Source organism: Lepus europaeus, chromosome 6 (genome assembly GCF_033115175.1).
Source record: "Lepus europaeus isolate LE1 chromosome 6, mLepTim1.pri, whole genome shotgun sequence".
NCBI lineage: Eukaryota > Metazoa > Chordata > Mammalia > Lagomorpha > Leporidae > Lepus > Lepus europaeus.
Window position 1 is genome coordinate 2,460,353 of NC_084832.1, and position 20,618 is coordinate 2,480,970.

Here is a 20,618-nt window from a genome sequence, read left to right on the forward strand (position 1 = left end):
GCGTGGTCCTCTGCACGGCTCGGAGGCTGCGTTCCTGTCTCACAGCTCCCCTTCCCTGCTAACTCCAGAGCCCTCTGGCGCCTCTTCCAGGACGCCCGGTGCCGTCTGCACCTGCCTGCTCCAGCCACCCCGTGAGCTCGGGTCATTCCTAACCCCTCCCTGGCAGGAGTCCAGCCCCATCGGAGGTCACTTGCAGAGCCTCCCAGCACAGTTGTGATTGGCAGGGAGCTGCGGGGGCCTGTCTTTCCCTGCTTGCTTGATGGGAACTCCGGTCTCCCCAGTTCCCAGGGCACCCAGGAGGCCACCAGGGACTGCCTCAGGGAAGGCCGACTGCTCCCTGACCCCACCTCGCTGGGGGTGGCTGTGGACGTGGTTCTGCCATGGGGGAACAAGCATCTCCTGCGGGGGTCACAGCGACCAGGTCCAGTGTGTGCCGGCTGGGGCACATCACAGCGGGACTTACCTGCCTTCACGGTCCAGTACACTGGGGTGTTTTTTGTGAGCCCTGGGCACATGTGCACGTGGTCTTGGCGGTTAGCCAGGCCTCTGCCCCTGTCCCCTGTGTCCCTGTGAGATGGACCAAGGTGGCTCCCAGCACCCAGGCTGCTGTGACAGGTGCCCCAGGGGCCATGAGGTCACTGCAGTGGCGCAGCAGCGCCCTGTGAGTGAGACCTGGGTTTTAGACAGCGGGGTCACAGCACATGCTGGCCCCTGAGGTCCAGGCAGGCTGACCACTCTGTTCTCACCGCTGAGGGCGGGGGAGGCCGGGCACATCCGGGCCATGGCTCGGGTGAGGCGTCACTGCAGGTGGCGTCCTCAGACGTGTTGGTGACTTTTCCTCATGTGTCAAGGGGAAGGAGGGGAGAGAACAAGCCCTCCCAAGACCTAAGGGTGAAAGGCGGCGTGCAGGAGGCACTTGGCCGTCCTGAGCCGTCTGCGGGGTGAATTCTTCAGCGATGGTCGTGAGGAGGCAGGCTGGGTGTTCGTTTCACGGCTCCAGCCTCGCAGTTGTGCTAGGACGCACCACTCGGGTCCCCGGGGGCTGGCTCTGAGCCAGGAGCTGGGAATGCACTTCCTGCAGCCGCTGAGCGCCTCCAGGCTGTGGTGCTGGGCAGCAGGGGCTGGCCCGTGGTGGGGACAGACGCTACGGAGGGGAGACTGGGGCTATTTCACGAGTTTCCCACATCGGAGAACTGGGTGGCTGAGCCAGCCTTGGGGTTTCACCCTGCGTTGGTAAGCACAGGAGCTGCAGCTGCTCCTCCCCGTGGGAGTGGGTACTGCTCAGTGTCCCCCAGCTCTCCTGCCCCCTAGTGGCCCTGCCCGGTGTCCCAGCCACTGCTGGACGCTTGGCGGGACGGCTCTGCAGGGCTCCTGGCTGCTCGGCTGTCCGCTTCTGGGTTGGGGAGTGGGCGTAGTGGACATGGGCGTGCTTGTAGGCACTGGGCCCAGCGAGGAGACAGCAGCCCTGCTTCTGTGAGCCCCTGTCTGTGTGTGTGTGTGTGTGTGTTGCGCCCTCATGTCATGGCTGTCAGGAGTTTGTTGTGTGGGTTGTTTTTTTTGTTTTCTAAGTCAAAATTGGAGAGAGATCGTAGACACACTGGTTCACTTCCCAAGTTCCCCAGTGGCCAGGGCTGGGCCAAACAGAAGCCCAAGCACTTGAGCCATCCACTGCTTTCCCAGGCCATTAGCAGGGAGCTGGATTGGAAGTGGAGCAGCTGGGACTCAAACCGGTGCCCATGTGGGATGCCGGCCTCGCAGGTGGCGGCTTTACCCACCACGCCACAGCGCTGGCCTGTTTTGTGTGTTGATCTCTTCAGCGGCGTGGGATTGCACATACAACCTCTGGTTGCCACTGACTTCAGGGACGCTGGCACCTGAATACAAGGCAGACCCAGGCACTGGGGTTAGAGATGCCGTGCAGGTCCCTGCTCTGCAGGTGCCTGGAGTGTGGAGGCAGGAGACTGGCCCTGCTGCCCCTCCTCCAGCCGCCTGCAGCCCCAGCCTGGCCTTGGCCTATGGGTAAGGTGTCTCGTTCACCAGGACAGCCAGCCGGCGCTTATGTGGTCTGGGGGCACAGCGGGGGGGGAGGGCAGGCCGCAGGTGCCTCTGTGTAGAGCACCCACATCTCAGGAACACTTCTACCTGGGGGGCCTCCCGCCTTTTCCCAGCCACACGAATCCTGCCGCCCTGTTTCCATCCAGCCTCACAGAATCTAGGTTTCTCTTTCTGGGCATTCGCATCTTTGGAGGATCATCCGGAACCAGTGCAGAAAAATAACCGGTGTGCCTGTAAAATTAGAACCAATTAAAGCTGCAAAGTTCACATCTCCCTGTGTTGAGACATCTGTCGTACTGAGTTGTCATTTGTTGCATTACTTGGCCCAGAAATGCTTCTGGGTATTTAAGCGCCAGAAATGGGCTGGTGTTGTGCAGTGCCGGCATCCCATATGGGCACTGATTCAAGTCTCGGCTGCACAACTTCCAATCCAGCTCTCTGCTATGGCCTGGGAAAACAGTAGAAGATGGCCCAAGTCGTCGGATTCTGTCCCGGTTGCCCCTCTTCCAGGCCAGCTCTCTGCTGTGGCCCAGGAAGGCAGTGGAGGATGGCCCAAGTGCTTGGGCCCTGCACCCCATGGGAGACCAGGAGAAGCACCTGGCTCCTGGCTTCGGATCAGCGCGGTGCGCCAGCCGCAGCACACCAGCCGCAGCGACCATTGGAGGGTGAACCAACGGCAAAGAAAGACCTTTGTCTCTGTCTCTCTCTCACTGTCCACTCTGCCTGTCAAAAAAAAAAAAAAAAAAAAGAAGAAGATGGCCCAAGTACTTGGGCCCTGGAAGAAGCTCCTGGCTCCTGGCTTTGGTCTGGCCCAGCCATGGCCATTGTGTTTGGGGAGTAAATCAGTGGATGAAAGATATGCCCCCACCCCACCCCGTAACTCTGCCCTTCAGCTAAATGTTTTTTGTTTTTTTTTTTAAATGATAAAGATATTTTTAAAAATAACCAAAAACCAGAAATGCACGCCAAGGCAGGGAAGGCAGGTGAGGCAGCCCAGACCACGAGGGCCTCGGGCTGGGGACTGTGGCGACAGCCACCTGCGAGTCGCCTGGAGCAGACACAGGCAAAGCGTGCAAGGTGCACCAGGGACTTCTGGCCCTGTTGGTTTAAGAAAGCTGCTGTTGCCGAGGGCAGAGGCCACGCACCCGGGGCCAGGCTGTGTCTGAGGGGTGGGGGGAGAGGAGGTGCGGGCGTGTTGGAGCAGACGTGTGCAGCAGCGCCAATCTGCCCGATCAGAGACTTGGCACATCCATTGTCAGGCCCGGAGCTCGGGTCTGGTGCCAGCGCAAGGCTCAGCCGCGGCGTCCGCTCAGGAGGCCAGCGAGTTTCTTGTGACCTCAAGGTGCATTTACTGGTTTTTACGTTATTTAAGAATTGTCTCGGTGTGAGGGCATTGCCAGAGGTTTGTGGGAAACTGGAGTTAAAGACAATTTTGCTGCCAACATTTCACTGAAATCCACGCGTAGCTTTTTCACAATGTGCATCCTTAAATTTTTTTGAAAGCCTTTGTACTTTTGGAAAATGCTGAATTTGAAAAAAAAAAAATTGTTCAGAATTGTGCCCGGGCTGTGTAACCATTTTTATGTTGGGACTTTTGCTGCCCGGTAAATTCTAGAACAGGGACCTGGGATTTCCTGGCTTTGATGAAAAGGCGCCCTTCAGTGTGGGGAGCCGGGTTCTGAGCCGCATGCCGCGCTGGCGGCGCCGGGGGCCAGGGCTGACGGGCAGGAGCGGCTCTTCCCGTGGGTCTAAGACGCTGTCTGTTTTCCCCGCAGCTCCGGGCCTGGACTGCGCCATGCCGCTGGCGAACGGCGAGGCGGAAGACGAAGCGGATAGGATGCACGTTGACAGAGAGAGTGGTGCCCTAACAGGTGGGGGTGCACAGGTTCCCTCCCGCTGCCACGCCGGCGCCGTGGCCCCGAAGGAGATAGAGATATACACTGTGTCCGCCATGCAGACCCCGTGCCGGTGCCGCAGCCAGTACGCCCACTACTTCTGAGCCGGGTGCCGCGGGCCGCGGTGCTCCCCGGCGCGTCCCGGCGTGTGTAGACACGAGGAGGAGTGGCGTGCTGCTTGCTGTGGAGCCCTCCCCGGGTGCGAAGCTTTGGCCGTCCATGTGCCTTGTTTGGTTGTGATGAGGTTTGCTTTTTTCTTTTTTCTTTTTTCTTTTTCTTTTTTTTTTTTTTCTTTTTTTTTTTTTTTTTGATTTTCTGAGAAGTCTTGAGGTGCGCAGCTCCCGGTGTTCGTAAGCACAGACGGCGCGGAGCCGGGAGCGAAGGCCGCGGACACGTCTGGGCTGTGATTACTGCCAGAGAGGGGACAGGCGTGTTTCTCAGATCTCAAAGGCTCCATGTCTCCCAGGGCCCAGGGTGGTGAAAGGATGCTCCCCTGGGGTCCCCCGCTGCCGTCAGAGCCCCAGGAACAAAGGCATCTGTGAAATTCTTCGGGCCTTTTCCTAGCACGAAGATCAGCTCTTTAAAAATGCCCCATTCTTTAAGCAGTTTGCTTGTCCCGTCTTCATGCTAACGTCTCCCCTGGAGAGGAAGGGGGGCGTGAAGCCCCGTGCTCGGCTCGGCCGCTAGTCAATGGCCGGCTGTCGTGGGGGCTGCCTGACCCCGGCCGGAGATGGACAGCAAGGCTGCAGGGCCCCGCCCTCACACGGGGTTTCTGGGCTACCCGTAGCTCCACCCCCGGCAATCACAGGGCCGCAGAGTTAGCTCTGAATCCTTCCAAAGGACCTCAGGGCTGTTTGTGTCTCCGGTGACGCCGTCGTAGGATCATGCGTTCCTTAAGAACCGTGTTCAGCTGCTGCCCTTAGCCTGGGGGCGGTGGAAGCCGGAGCCCTCGCCCCACTCAGCCCGAGCCTGTGGCACAGCCAGAGTGGCCCCGGTGGCTGGCAGGGGTGGGCGCTCCCACGTGGGCACGACAGTGTGGAGCAGCCAGGGGAGCGGCCTGCCGACCTCCAGAGGAAACCCTGGTGCGGTGGTGGTAGGCGCGGGTGACTGCTGGGGCCAGCACCCAGGAAAAGCCACACCTCTGTCCTGGAGGAGGAACGTAGGGCGCTCCCTGGGCACAGCCAGTTCCATTTCTTCCCCTCTCCATTTTACATTTGGCCCTTGAAGCACTTGTTCTGAACTCTTGAATTTGGCCGGGAGACCCAGTGGGGGCCGGGGGAGCCGTGGGTGAGGGGTGGGGTGGTAGGGCGTGGTTAGGACGAGGCTGTCCGAACTGAGCTCTGCCATGCCTGCCTAGGAGCACAGGATGGAGATGGGAGTCCGTGTCACCAAGCACCAGATCGTTTTGTCCCCACCTCTGAGCCTGTGTAGCTCCGGAACACGGGCAGGTCATCGCGCTGCCCAGAGGCTTGGGCTGGCCTCTTCCCCCATAAGCCGTCTCCCTCCTCCAGGATGTGTGTGCGCACACAGGGTAACCCGTGCGCATTTCCCCACAACATGCGTGGCTTTTGAAAGGAAACTGGCTGTCCAGGTCCCTGGGATGGCGGGGCTCGGAAGACGCCCCCGGCAGACTGCGCGGGAGTCCCCGCGGGAGAACGCGGCCCCCTTTCCTGCCCCGTTGCGAGGAGAGCGTGGAGAAGAGCTGCCCACACCGGCCGCACGGCCTCGTGCGTCTCCCTGGGACCCGAGCTCTGTGCGCGTTTTCACTTCGCAGGATGGACCTACGCAGGGCTGGTTTTCAGAACTGCTCACGGGAGCCTCGCTGAGACCGGCTTCGGGCGCCTCCCCGGCGTGGCCTCCCCGTGCGGCTGCCCGCGCTCCTGTCTCGTGTTTTCCAACCTTCTCACGCACGTTTTGTGGGTTTTTTTCCTCCCCTGTGGAAAAGAAACTGGTTTGTATAGAAGAAAAAAAAACCAGAATCCTTTAAAATTGGGTCAGCAGTGAAGCATTTTAAAATCTCTCGTCCAGTGCTGGTTCTGAATTCTGGTGACAGGTGTATTTCTTAATGCAGATATGAAAGACAGTAGCTCCGTATCGAATGCCTTGACAAACGGCTGTGTCATCAGCGGACACTCGGACTTCCCCTCCCCGGCCCGGCTCGGTGGCATGGAAGGCAGGAGTGGCCCGTGCTCAGCGGGGCCGCCCGGGATGAGCCCCGCGCTGGCGCCGGCCCGGCCGTTCGCCGGCGACCAGGGCTCTGTGTGTGTGAACCGGAGCGAGGAGCCGGAGAGGAGCGGCAGCGCGGAGATGTGCGGCTCCCTGCACCTCAACGGCAGCCCGAGCAGCTGCGTGGCCAGCAGGCCCAGCTGGGTGGAGGACCCCGAGGAGACTCTGCACTACGGACATTACCACGGCTTCGGGGACACGGCCGAGAGCCTGCCCGAGCTGAACAGCGTGCTGGAGCACTCCGACTCCGTGAAGGTGGCACAGCGCTACGACAGCGCCCTGCTGGGCACCATGCACCTCTACCACGGCTCCTAAGGGAGGCCGGCGGCCGGGCCTCCAGGCAGCCAGCCCGCAGCACCGTTTTTTATACTCTCCCTTTCTGAGCGGCAGCCTCTGGTTCTACAGGTTCCCCGCGCGTGCTCGCTCCTGCGCCGGTGTCAGCCCCGGGCCTCGGGCCCGTCCCGAGGTGCGCCTTCGGGGTCCGGGTTTTCTGGCGCCGGTCTCCACCGTTTCTCCTTACACTGTCCCGGTTCTCCATTTGTCAAAGTCAGGGATCCCTGCTGGAGGTCCACAGAGGCAGGCACCTGCTAGCCCAGCCCGCCGGGCTGGCGCCTGCGGCGTAGCTGACAGCACAGCGGCCTCCCTGTGCAAGGTGCGGCCTCACCAGGGCTTCTTGGCATGGTTGGTATGAAGAAACACGACCCTTCTCTCCCGGTGTCGCTCAGTGGGGCCCTGGAGCATCCCCGGGTCTGGCCGTGGGCGTGGGCATGGCCCCCGGAGCTGCCTGCTGCGATGGCGCCCGGTGCCTGGGGCGACGTCTGACTTCTGTTTCTATGCCACTTTCCTACTCGGTCTCTGGACTTCCTGCCACGGGTAATGGCTCCCTAGCGTGGTGGAAGTCCTACTGGTAGGAACCGTCAGGTGGGGATATTTAACTGACCGTTCTGACTTAGCGCTTTGTTTTTCTCTTGTTTTTGTTGGGGGGCTTTTCTGCTCTAAAGTATATACCACTATGTATGTCCAGTTACCTGGGAGGATTTTATCTCTCTTGATAAACTTGCATTGAGTTCATGGTTTTATAGAAATTCACTTTGCTTAGGCAACTAGTGGGCACAACGTGCAAATATTGTAATGAATTTTTACTTTTCTGGTTTTTGTAATAAAATCAGTGCAGATAGAGAAATGTCAGATGGACAAACCAACGGTCTAGAAGTGTTGCTAGTATTTTGTTTTCAAACTGTCCTTTATGAACTGAATAAAAACCCACCCGGTTATTGCTTGTGACCTGTGTGTTTCTCCAGGGTAGGCGGGCAAAGCGGCATGGGGGGCGGGGTGAGAGGGAGGGGAGGGCTCAGTGCTGTGAGCAGTCAGGGGTAAGAGGGAGGGGAGGGCTCAGTGCTGTGAGCCATCAGGGGTGAGAGGGAGGTGAGGGCTCAGTGCTGTGGGGGGCGGGGTGAGAAGGAGGGGAGGGCTCAGGGCTGTGGGGGGCGGGGTGAGGGAGGGGAGGGCTCAGTACTGTGGGGGGTGAGGAAGGTGAGGGCTCAGTGCTGTGGGGGGTGAGGAAGGTGAGGGCTCAGTGCTGTGGGGGGTGAGGGAGGTGAGGGCTCAGTGCTGTGGGGGGTGAGGGAGGTGAGGGCTCAGTGCTGTGAGGGGTGAGAGGGAGGGGAGGGCTCAGTGCTGTGGGGGGTGAGGGAGGTGAGGGCTCAGTGCTGTGGGGGGTGAGGGAGGTGAGGGCTCAGTGCTATGGGGGGTGAGGGAGGTGAGGGCTCAGTGCTATGGGGGGTGAGGGGTGAGGGGGAGGTGAGGGCTCAGTGCTGTGGGGGGTGAGGGGGTGAGGGCTCAGTGCTGTGGGGGGTGAGGGAGGTGAGGGCTCAGTGCTGTGAGGGGTGAGAGGGAGGGGAGGGCTCAGTGCTGTGGGGGGTGAGGGAGGTGAGGGCTCAGTGCTGTGGGGGGTGAGGGAGGTGAGGGCTCTGTGCTGTGGGGGGTGAAGGGGGTGTGTGAGGTGAGGGCTCAGTGTTGTAAGGGGTGAGGGAGGTGAGGGCTTAGTGCTGTGGGGGGTGAGGGGTGAGAGGGAGGTGAGGGCTCAGTGCTGTGGGGGGTGAGGGAGGTGAGGGCTCAGTGCTGTGGGGGGTGAGGGAGGTGAGGGCTCTGCTATGGGGGGTGAGGGAGGTGAGGGCTCAGTGCTATGGGGGGTGAGGGGTGAGGGGGAGGTGAGGGCTCAGTGCTGTGGGGGGTGAGGGAGGTGAGGGCTCAGTGCTGTGAGGGGTGAGGGAGGTGAGGGAGGTGAGGGCTCTGTGCTGTGGGGGGTTAGGGGGTGAGGGAGGTGAGGGCTCAGTGCTGTGGGGGGTGAGGGAGGTGAGGGCTCAGTGCTGTGGGGGGTGAGGGAGGTAAGGGCTCAGTGCTAGGGAGGTGAGGGCTCAGTGCTGTGGGGGGTGAGGGAGGTGAGGGCTCAGTGCTGTGGGGGGTGAGGGGGTGAGGGCTCAGTGCTGTGGGGGGTGAGGGAGGTGAGGGCTCAGTGCTAGGGAGGTGAGGGCTCAGTGCTGTGGGGGGTGAGGGGGTGAGGGCTCAGTGTTGTGGGGGGTGAGGGAGGTGAGGGCTCAGTGCTAGGGAGGTGAGGGCTCAGTGCTGTGGGGGGTGAGGGAGGTGAGGGCTCAGTGCTGTGAGGGGTGAGGGAGGTGAGGGCTCTGTGCTGTGGGGGGTTAGGGGGTGAGGGAGGTGAGGGCTCAGTGCTGTGGGGGGTGAGGGAGGTGAGGGAGGTGAGGGCTCAGTGCTGTGGGGGGTGAGGGAGGTGAGGGCTCAGTGCTAGGGAGGTGAGGGCTCAGTGCTGTGGGGGGTGAGGGAGGTGAGGGCTCAGTGCTGTGGGGGGTGAGGGGGTGAGGGCTCAGTGCTGTGGGGGGTGAGGGAGGTGAGGGCTCAGTGCTAGGGAGGTGAGGGCTCAGTGCTGTGAGGGGTGAGGGAGGTGAGGGCTCAGTGCTGTGGGGGGTGAGGGAGGTGAGGGCTCAGTGCTGTGGAGGTGAGGGAGGTGAGGGCTCAGTGCTGTGGGGGGTGAGGGAGGTGAGGGCTCAGTGCTGTGGGGGGTGAGGGGGTGAGGGCTCAGTGCTGTGGGGGGTGAGGGAGGTGAGGGCTCAGTGCTGTGAGGGGTGAGGGAGGGGAGGGCTCAGTGCTGTGGGGGGTGAGGGAGGTGAGGGCTCAGTGCTGTGGAGGTGAGGGAGGTGAGGGCTCAGTGCTGTGGGGGGTGAGGGAGGTGAGGGCTCAGTGCTGTGGGGGGTGAGGGAGGTGAGGGCTCAGTGCTGTGGGGGGTGAGGGAGGTGAGGGCTCAGTGCTGTGAGGGGTGAGGGAGGTGAGGGCTCAGTGCTGTTGGGGTGAGGGAGGTGAGGGAGGTGAGGGCTCAGTGCTGTGGGGGGTGAGGGGGTGAGGGCTCAGTGCTGTGGGGGGTGAGGGAGGTGAGGGCTCAGTGCTGTGGGGGGTGAGGGAGGTGAGGGCTCAGTGCTGTGGGGGGGTGAGGGAGGTAAGGGAGGTGAGGGCTCAGTGCTGTGGGGGGTGAGGGAGGTGAGGGCTCAGTGCTGTGGGGGGTGAGGGAGGTGAGGGAGGTGAGGGCTCAGTGCTGTGAGGGGTGAGGGAGGTGAGGGCTCAGTGCTGTGAGGGGTGAGGGAGGTGAGGGCTCAGTGCTGTGAGGGGTGAGGGAGGTGAGGGCTCAGTGCTGTGAGGGGTGAGGGAGGGGAGGGCTCAGTGCTGTGGGGGGTGAGGGAGGTGAGGGCTCAGTGCTGTGGGGGGTGAGGGAGGTGAGGGCTCAGTGCTGTGGGGGGTGAGGGAGGTGAGGGCTCAGTGCTGTGGGGGGTGAGGGAGGTGAGGGCTCAGTGCTGTGGGGGGTGAGGGAGGTGAGGGCTCAGTGCTGTGGGGGGGTGAGGGAGGTAAGGGAGGTGAGGGCTCAGTGCTGTGGGGGGTGAGGGAGGTGAGGGCTCAGTGCTGTGGGGGGTGAGGGAGGTGAGGGCTCAGTGCTGTGAGGGGTGAGGGAGGTGAGGGCTCAGTGCTGTGGGGGGTCAGGGGGGTGAGGGCTCAGTGCTGTGAGGGGTGAGGGAGGTGAGGGAGGTGAGGGCTCAGTGCTGTGGGGGGTGAGGGAGGTGAGGGAGGTGAGGGCTCAGTGCTGTGGGGGGTGAAGGGGGTGTGTGAGGTGAGGGCTCAGTGCTGTGGGGGGTGAGGGAGGTGAGGGAGGTGAGGGCTCAGTGCTGTGGGGGGTGAAGGGGGTGTGTGAGGTGAGGGCTCAGTGTTGTAAGGGGTGAGGGAGGTGAGGGCTTAGTGCTGTGGGGGGTGAGGGGTGAGAGGGAGGTGAGGGCTCAGTGCTGTGGGGGGTGAGGGAGGTGAGGGCTCAGTGCTGTGGGAGTTGAGGGAGGTGAGGGCTCAGTGCTATGGGGGGTGAGGGAGGTGAAGGCTCAGTGCTATGGGGGTGAGGGGTGAGAGGGAGGTGAGGGCTCAGTGCTGTGGGGGGTGAGGGAGGTGAGGGCTCAGTGCTGTGAGGGGTGAGGGAGGTGAGGGAGGTGAGGGCTCAGTGCTGTGGGGGGTTAGGGGGTGAGGGAGGTGAGGGCTCAGTGCTGTGGGGGGTGAGGGAGGTGAGGGAGGTGAGGGCTCAGTGCTGTGGGGGGTGAGGGAGGTGAGGGCTCAGTGCTGTGGGGGGTGAGGGCTCAGTGCTGTGGGGGGTGAGGGAGGTGAGGGCTCAGTGCTGTGGGGGGTGAGGGGGTGAGGGCTCAGTGCTGTGGGGGGTGAGGGAGGTGAGGGCTCAGTGCTAGGGAGGTGAGGGCTCAGTGCTGTGGGGGGTGAGGGAGGTGAGGGCTCAGTGCTGTGGGGGGTGAGGGGGTGAGGGCTCAGTGCTGTGGGGGGTGAGGGAGGTGAGGGCTCAGTGCTGTGAGGGGTGAGGGAGGTGAGGGCTCAGTGCTGTGGGGGGTGAGGGAGGTGAGGGCTCAGTGCTGTGGGGGGTGAGGGAGGTGAGGGCTCAGTGCTGTGGGGGGTGAGGGAGGTGAGGGCTCAGTGCTGTGGGGGGTGAGGGGGTGAGGGCTCAGTGCTGTGGGGGGTGAGGGAGGTGAGGGCTCAGTGATGTGAGGGGTGAGGGAGGGGAGGGCTCAGTGCTGTGGGGGGTGAGGGAGGTGAGGGCTCAGTGCTGTGGGGGGTGAGGGAGGTGAGGGCTCAGTGCTGTGAGGGGTGAGGGAGGTGAGGGCTCAGTGCTGTTGGGGTGAGGGAGGTGAGGGAGGTGAGGGCTCAGTGCTGTGGGGGGTGAGGGGGTGAGGGCTCAGTGCTGTGGGGGGTGAGGGAGGTGAGGGCTCAGTGCTGTGGGGGGTGAGGGGGTGAGGGCTCAGTGCTGTGGGGGGTGAGGGGGTGAGGGCTCAGTGCTGTGGGGGGTGAGGGAGGTGAGGGCTCAGTGCTGTGAGGGGTGAGGGAGGTGAGGGCTCAGTGCTGTGGGGGGTGAGGGAGGTGAGGGCTCAGTGCTGTGAGGGGTGAGGGAGGGGAGGGCTCAGTGCTGTGGGGGGTGAGGGAGGTGAGGGCTCAGTGCTGTGGGGGGTGAGGGAGGTGAGGGCTCAGTGCTGTGGGGGGTGAGGGAGGTGAGGGAGGTGAGGGCTCAGTGCTGTGAGGGGTGAGGGAGGTGAGGGCTCAGTGCTGTGAGGGGTGAGGGAGGTGAGGGCTCAGTGCTGTGAGGGGTGAGGGAGGTGAGGGCTCAGTGCTGTGAGGGGTGAGGGAGGGGAGGGCTCAGTGCTGTGGGGGGTGAGGGAGGTGAGGGCTCAGTGCTGTGGGGGGTGAGGGAGGTGAGGGCTCAGTGCTGTGAGGGGTGAGGGAGGTGAGGGATCAGTGCTGTGGGGGGTGAGGGAGGTGAGGGCTCAGTGCTGTGGGGGGTGAGGGAGGTGAGGGCTCAGTGCTGTGGGGGGGTGAGGGAGGTAAGGGAGGTGAGGGCTCAGTGCTGTGGGGGGTGAGGGAGGTGAGGGCTCAGTGCTGTGGGGGGTGAGGGAGGTGAGGGCTCAGTGCTGTGAGGGGTGAGGGAGGTGAGGGCTCAGTGCTGTGGGGGGTCAGGGGGGTGAGGGCTCAGTGCTGTGAGGGGTGAGGGAGGTGAGGGAGGTGAGGGCTCAGTGCTGTGGGGGGTGAGGGAGGTGAGGGAGGTGAGGGCTCAGTGCTGTGGGGGGTGAAGGGGGTGTGTGAGGTGAGGGCTCAGTGCTGTGGGGGGTGAGGGAGGTGAGGGAGGTGAGGGCTCAGTGCTGTGGGGGGTGAAGGGGGTGTGTGAGGTGAGGGCTCAGTGTTGTAAGGGGTGAGGGAGGTGAGGGCTTAGTGCTGTGGGGGGTGAGGGGTGAGAGGGAGGTGAGGGCTCAGTGCTGTGGGGGGTGAGGGAGGTGAGGGCTCAGTGCTGTGGGGGGTGAGGGAGGTGAGGGCTCAGTGCTATGGGGGGTGAGGGAGGTGAAGGCTCAGTGCTATGGGGGTGAGGGGTGAGAGGGAGGTGAGGGCTCAGTGCTGTGGGGGGTGAGGGAGGTGAGGGCTCAGTGCTGTGAGGGGTGAGGGAGGTGAGGGAGGTGAGGGCTCAGTGCTGTGGGGGGTTAGGGGGTGAGGGAGGTGAGGGCTCAGTGCTGTGGGGGGTGAGGGAGGTGAGGGAGGTGAGGGCTCAGTGCTGTGGGGGGTGAGGGAGGTGAGGGCTCAGTGCTAGGGAGGTGAGGGCTCAGTGCTGTGGGGGGTGAGGGAGGTGAGGGCTCAGTGCTGTGGGGGGTGAGGGGGTGAGGGCTCAGTGCTGTGGGGGGTGAGGGAGGTGAGGGCTCAGTGCTAGGGAGGTGAGGGCTCAGTGCTGTGGGGGGTGAGGGAGGTGAGGGCTCAGTGCTGTGGGGGGTGAGGGGGTGAGGGCTCAGTGCTGTGGGGGGTGAGGGAGGTGAGGGCTCAGTGCTGTGAGGGGTGAGGGAGGTGAGGGCTCAGTGCTGTGGGGGGTGAGGGAGGTGAGGGCTCAGTGCTGTGGGGGGTGAGGGAGGTGAGGGCTCAGTGCTGTGGGGGGTGAGGGAGGTGAGGGCTCAGTGCTGTGGGGGGTGAGGGGGTGAGGGCTCAGTGCTGTGGGGGGTGAGGGAGGTGAGGGCTCAGTGCTGTGAGGGGTGAGGGAGGGGAGGGCTCAGTGCTGTGGGGGGTGAGGGAGGTGAGGGCTCAGTGCTGTGGAGGTGAGGGAGGTGAGGGCTCAGTGCTGTGGGGGGTGAGGGAGGTGAGGGCTCAGTGCTGTGGGGGGTGAGGGGGTGAGGGCTCAGTGCTGTGGGGGGTGAGGGAGGTGAGGGCTCAGTGCTGTGAGGGGTGAGGGAGGTGAGGGCTCAGTGCTGTGGGGGGTGAGGGAGGTGAGGGCTCAGTGCTGTGAGGGGTGAGGGAGGTGAGGGCTCAGTGCTGTGGGGGGTGAGGGAGGTGAGGGCTCAGTGCTGTGGGGGGTGAGGGAGGTGAGGGGGGTGAGGGAGGTGAGGGCTCAGTGCTGTGAGCGGTGAGGGAGGTGAGGGCTCAGTGCTGTGAGGGGTGAGGGAGGTGAGGGCTCAGTGCTGTGGGGGGTGAGGGAGGTGAGGGGGGTGAGGGAGGTGAGGGCTCAGTGCTGTGGGGGGTGAGGGAGGTGAGGGGGGTGAGGGAGGTGAGGGCTCAGTACCTGTCCGGGCGTTGTTGGGTGAGGGAGGTGATAGTGCAGTACTGAGCGCGGCCTTCCCCGGTGATGTGGGCATCTTTCACGCCTGTTTTGTGCAGCTGTAGCTCTTCCGTGGAGGGAGCGGCTGTTCGAGTGCTGTGCCGGTTCTCAAACGTCCTTTTGTAGCTCTCCCGGTTGTGGACGTCGGCCCTGTGGGCGCGGGATTTGCAAGTGTTTTCCGCTGCTTGTACCGCGCTGGCCGTGTTGGCCATGTGTGTGGCAGGGGCTGGGGCTGAAGTGGCCCAGCCGCTGTGACCGGGTTTGAGCACAGGACTTCAGAGTGGGACCACACTGAGTTTTGTCTCACCACAGCCAATCACACGAGACACTGATGGCAAAAAGACCACAGGGACCCTCCCAGAAGGAACCGGTGGAAATGTGAACAGTTCTGACCACGAGGCAAGTGCGCATCTCAGCCCCTTGGAGTGGCAGCTGAAGTCTGGCACAAGGCTTACACGTGTGAAAATCCCAACCTCACTAGTCACGGTGGAGGGTGGAGGCTAACAGCGCCAGTTCACACCGACAGTCAGGCCATGGCAGAGCCGGCAGCAGTGTGGACTCTCGTCAATCCCGGAGAGGGTGGACGTGGCCGTGTGTGCGTGACCGCTTTGGAAGCACCGGGCACTGCCCAGCGGATGGTGCAGAACCGGGGAGAAGCGTCCTCAGGTGACGGGGCAGGTGCGTGGACTCATCGGAGGCACCGTGAGCGGGGCAGAGCTGAGCACGCCAGGAAGCACCCGGGCCGCAGGACCCCGGCCAGCACCGCCATCCACCGCCAGTGAGGTGTCGAGGGAGGCTGGGGGGCGGCTCTGGCACCGTGCGGGCAGGCAGGAGATGCCCCGGGCAGGAGCGGGCACACTGCCCGGACGGGGAGGTGCGGCGGCCCGCTCTCATTCTTCTCTAGGCAGCACGTGGGCATCCCAGGCACTGGTTTGTGCGGTTTTTCTAGAAGCTTCCTCACAGCCGCAGGCGACGGCAGCTTCCAGTGAGCAGTGTTTGATTTCTCAGAGCGGGAGGAGGCTGGGGACATTACGGCGGCTATTTTTAGTAGGAGAGTAAGTGGGACCTTGGCGCGTGGGTGGAATGGGTGTTGCTGGCTGGTGTGTGCACGTCTTCCGAGCCTGCGGTCTCAGGGCACAGCCGTGTGGACACGGCAGGATCTGCAGGCCAGCCACAGGGGAGCTGCCAACGGCGAGCAGGTGCTCCTGGGGGTGCTGTGCAGAGCAGGCTCCTCTGGGGCTGCCGGGGCCTCTGTCCCCACCTGGCCACAGCCTCCGTCTGACGGCCGCCTGCCCCGTGTTGTTTGCCCTGCAGGCAGGGGTGGGGCGTGGGCCCCTCGTGTCCACTCGCTTGTGGTTCCTGCTGTGAACTTGTGCGTTCTCCTAGACCCTGAGGACTTCGTTCACCATCAGTGCTTAGCGTCACTGTGTTCTAACTGCTCACTTCCGGACCTGCAGGACCGCGGCCGGGCCCCGGAGGCTCCCTGCTGGCTCCCCTGCCTCCGTGCCCAGCCTCACGGCCTCCAGCATCCCCGTGCTTCCTGCAGAGTGAGCCAGGGGTGGGGCAGGGACGAGGGATGACTGCTATGGATGCTGTCCCCAGCCCAGACTCTGTCACTGGTGTGACTGCGGCTCCGTCTGGCTTCGTATCACTCCCTCTCCTGCGTTGCCGGGTCGCTGCCCTGCCGTCCCCAGGAGGCTGATCGTGTCCCAAGCAATGCTGCTCATCAGTGAGAAAGAACAGACGCAGGCATGTGCCATGGCCCTGGGAAACACACAGGGTACCTGGGAACACGAGGACACACAGGGTCATGGGACACAAGGACACGCAAGGTCACAGGAACACAAGGACACACAGGGTCATGGAAACACAAGGACACACGGGGTCACAGGAACACAAGGACACGCAGGGTCACAGGAACACAAGGACACACAGGGTCACGGGACACAAGGACACACAGGGTCACGGGACACAAGGACACACAGGGTCATGGGAACACAGGACACACAGGGTCATGGGAACACAAGGACACACAGGGTCACAGGAACACAAGGACACACAGGGTCATGGGACACAAGGACACACAAGGTCACGGGAACACGAGGACACACAGGGTCACGGGAACACAAGGACACACAGGGTCACGGGAACACAAGGACACACGGGGTCACGGGAACACAAGGACACATGGGGTCACGGGAACACAAGGACACACGGGGTCATGGGACACAAGGACACACAGGGTCACGGGAACACAAGGACACACGGGGTCACGGGAACACGAGGACACACGGGGTCACGGAACACAAGGACACACGGGGTCACGGGACACAAGGACACACGGGGTCACGGGACACAAGGACACACAGGGTCATGGAACACAAGGACACACGGGGTCACGGGAACACAAGGACACACGGGGTCATGGGACACAAGGACACACAGGGTCACGGGAACACGAGGACACACGGGGTCACGGGAACACGAGGACACACGGGGTCACGGGACACAAGGACACACGGGGTCACAGGGACACAAGGACACACAGGGTCACAGGAACACAAGGACACACAGGGTCATGGGACACAAGGACACACAGGGTCACGGGAACACAAGGACACACGGGGTCATGGGACACAAGGACACACAGGGTCACGGGAACACGAGGACACACGGGGTCACGGGAACACGAGGACACACGGGGTCACGGGAACACGAGGACACACGGGGTCACGGGAACACAAGGACACACAGGGTCATGGGACACAAGGACACACAGGGTCACGGGACACAAGGACACACAGGGTCACGGAACACAAGGACACACAGGGTCATGGGACACAAGGACACACAGGGTCATGGGACACAAGGACACACAGGGTCATGGGACACAAGGACACACAGGGTCACAGGAACACAAGGACACACAGGGTCACAGGAACACAAGGACACACAGGGTCACAGGACACAAGGACACACAGGGTCACGGGAACACAAGGACACACAGGGTCACGGGAACACAAGGACACACGGGGTCACGGGAACACAAGGACACACAGGGTCACGGGAACACGAGGACACACGGGGTCACGGGAACACGAGGACACACGGGGTCACGGGACACAAGGACACACAGGGTCACAGGGACACAAGGACACACAGGGTCACAGGAACACAAGGACACACAGGGTCATGGGACACAAGGACACACAGGGTCACGGGAACACAAGGACACACAGGGTCACGGGGACACAAGGACACACAGGGTCACAGGGACACAAGGACACACAGGGTCACAGGAACACAAGGACACACAGGGTCACAGGACACAAGGACACACAGGGTCACGGGAACACAAGGACACACAGGGTCACGGGAACACAAGGACACACGGGGTCACGGGAACACAAGGACACACAGGGTCACGGGGACACAAGGACACACAGGGTCACGGGAACACGAGGACACACGGGGTCACGGGAACACAAGGACACACAGGGTCACGGGAACACAAGGACACACAGGGTCATGGGACACAAGGACACACAGGGTCATGGGACACAAGGACACACAGGGTCACGGAACACAAGGACACACAGGGTCATGGGACACAAGGACACACAGGGTCATGGGACACAAGGACACACAGGGTCACAGGGACACAAGGACACACAGGGTCACGGAACACAAGGACACACAGGGTCACGGGAACACAAGGACACACAGGGTCACGGGACACAAGGACACACAGGGTCACAGGAACACAAGGACACACAGGGTCACAGGACACAAGGACACACAGGGTCACGGGAACACAAGGACACACAGGGTCACGGGAACACAAGGACACACGGGGTCACGGGAACACAAGGACACACGGGGTCACGGGGACACAAGGACACACGGGGTCACGGGAACACGAGGACACACGGGGTCACGGGAACACGAGGACACACGGGGTCACGGGACACAAGGACACACAGGGTCACAGGGACACAAGGACACACAGGGTCATGGGACACAAGGACACACAGGGTCACAGGAACACAAGGACACACAGGGTCATGGGACACAAGGACACACAGGGTCACAGGAACACAAGGACACACAGGGTCACGGGAACACAAGGACACACGGGGTCACGGGAACACAAGGACACACAAGGTCACAGGAACACAAGGACACACAGGGTCACAGGAACACAAGGACACACAGGGTCACTGGAACACAAGGACACACGGGGTCACAGGACACAAGGACACACCTGGTCACGGGAACACAAGGACACACAGGGTCACAGGAACACAAGGACACACAGGGTCACGGGAACACAAGGACACACAGGGTCACGGAACACAAGGACACACAGGGTCACGGGAACACAAGGACACACAGGGTCACGGGAACACAAGGACACACAGGGTCACGGAACACAAGGACACACAAGGTCACGGGAACACAAGGACACACAGGGTCACGGAACACAAGGACACACGGGGTCACGGGACACCAGGACACACAGGGTCACGGGACACAAGGACACACGGGGTCACGGGACACAAGGACACACGGGGTCACAGGAACACAAGGACACACGGGGTCACGGGAACACAAGGACACACAGGGTCACGGGACACAAGGACACACAGGGTCACGGGAACACAAGGACACACGGGGTCACGGGACACCAGGACACACGGGGTCACGGGACACAAGGACACACAGGGTACCCGGGGACACAAGGACACACAGGGTCACGGGAACACAAGGACACACAGGGTCACGGGACACCAGGACACACGGGGTCACGGGACACAAGGACACACAGGGTACCCGGGGACACAAGGACACACGGGGTCACGGGAACACGAAGAGACTCAGGGTCACAGGAGCCAGGGCGCTCACTCTTCTGCCCTTCGCTGTGTTCACTGTGTCACTTGGAAGCCTCATGTCTGCTGGAGGCAGAATCGCCTGCACCTGCAGCCCCAGGTCCCTGATCCACGCGCCCAGGACCCGGCCCTCGGGAGCAGCGACCTCCCAGTGGGAGAAGCGGCCGAGCTGGGGGCGAGGGGGTGAGGCTGGGGAGGTTGAGGAAAGGGAGGGGCTGAGGGAAGGGAGATCTGGGTGCCCTGCCCGGCACAGCGGCCTCCCAGCCCTGGGGCATCGCGGGCCCTGCCACGTGGTGTAAGAGGTGGCTCCCGGGGGCGCTGCACGCCAGGGCGCCCGCCGCGGGGCCCCTTGCCCGGGGCTCTGTCTTTGTCAAGCCTTCGACTGATGGGAAGAGGCCTACTGAGCACAAACCCACCTCCCCAACCTCGAGGGTGAGGTCTGACCACGCAGCTGGCCACAGGAAGCTCTCACGGCAGCCACCCGGGAGCAGGCCCAGCGCGAGGCCGCGGCTGCTGCTGTTTCCTGTGTGGGCTTCCACGCCGGAGCTGCACCTGCACGGTGCCACGCCCCCAGCGCCGAGCCCCGGTGCACGTTCGGTCACATGGCCCAGTGACTGCGGTGGTTGGCTTCCATGACTCCACTGGAGAAGTCACCCTTGCGGTGGGCGGGCCCAGGGGGGCTCCACCTCCTCCGTTTGCACCTCTTTGCCACCCCTCCCCTGTGTCGTGGGGTCCCTGCGCCTTGCTTCTGACCTTGGACTGTGGCAGAGGGGACAGCGTGTCCCTGTGGCTTTGTTAACCTACGTGGGTTTCCATCCTCGGCCCCACGGGCTGGGTGAGGGCAGAAGCTCCATGTGGCCCCTCCAGCCGCTGGAGCAGCCCCTGGGCCCGGGGGCTCTCACCATCAGTCAGCAAGAAGCCAGGCCTCCGTCCTACTGGCACAGGATATGGGTGAGCCGGACAGAAGTGCACCGGTCAGACCTGCAGGTGAGTGCCCCGCCCACCAGCACGGGCTGCTGCTGGTGAGTGCCAGCTCAGCCACGTCCAGACCCTATGAGATGGTCAGCGTGGCTCTGTGGTTCTCTGCACACGGCAACAAGCGGTGACTCCACCAGCCAGAGGCGAGAAGGTGTGGCAGCCGAGGAGACCGCCAGCACAGGGCCCTGCACGGCGAAGTGTCCCAGGCTGCATTTTAATTTTACTTAATTATTCTCATTTCATTTGAAAGGCCGAGCTCTTCTATCTTCCCTCTCTTTCCCCAAATGCCCACAACCAGGGCTGGGCCAGGCCGAAGCCAGGAGCCAGGAGCCCCACCCAGGCCTCCCGTGTGGGTGGCAGGGACCAAGTACTCGAGCCACCGCCCGCCTCCCAGGGTGCACAGCAGGAAGCCGGGCTGGAGGCACAGACAGAACTGAACCCGAACACTACTAGGGGACGCAGCTGTCCCCAGGAGTCAGGTACCACCAGCTGCACCGCCCCGCCCCTGGGGGGTGCTTTGTGAGATCCTGGGGGGTGCTTTGTGAGATCCTGGGGGGTGCTTTGTGAGATAAGAGTGATTTTTTTTTTTGACAGGCAGAGTGGATAGTGAGAGAGACAGAGAGAAAGGTCTTCCTTTTTGCTGTTGGTTCACCCTCCAATGGCCGCTGCGGCCGGTGCATTGCACTGATCCGAAGCCAGGAGCCAGGTGCCTCTCCTGGTCTCCCATGGGGTGTAGGGCCCAAGCACTTGGGCCATCCTCCACTGCACTCCCAGGCCACAGCAGAGAGCTGGCCTGGAAGAGGGGCAACTGGGACAAAATCCGGCGCCCTGACCGGGACTAGAACCCGGTGTGCCGGCGCCGCAGGCGGAGGATTAGCCTATTGAGCCGCAGCGCAGGCCGAGATGAGT

General features: G+C 62.8%; 1 protein-coding gene across 1 annotated transcript in view; it reads left to right on the forward strand.

The window, feature by feature from the left end:
* Nucleotides 1-7,453, forward strand: part of ANKRD10 (ankyrin repeat domain 10) — a 28,090-nt gene extending 20,637 nt beyond the window's left edge. Inside the window, exons 5-6 of the mRNA XM_062193931.1 lie at nucleotides 3,831-3,926; nucleotides 6,022-7,453. Of these exons, the coding sequence (XP_062049915.1) occupies nucleotides 3,831-3,926; nucleotides 6,022-6,491 (566 nt within the window). The 3' untranslated portion in view covers nucleotides 6,492-7,453. The remainder of the gene's footprint in view (nucleotides 1-3,830; nucleotides 3,927-6,021) is intronic.
* Nucleotides 7,454-20,618: the final 13,165 nt, after the last annotated feature.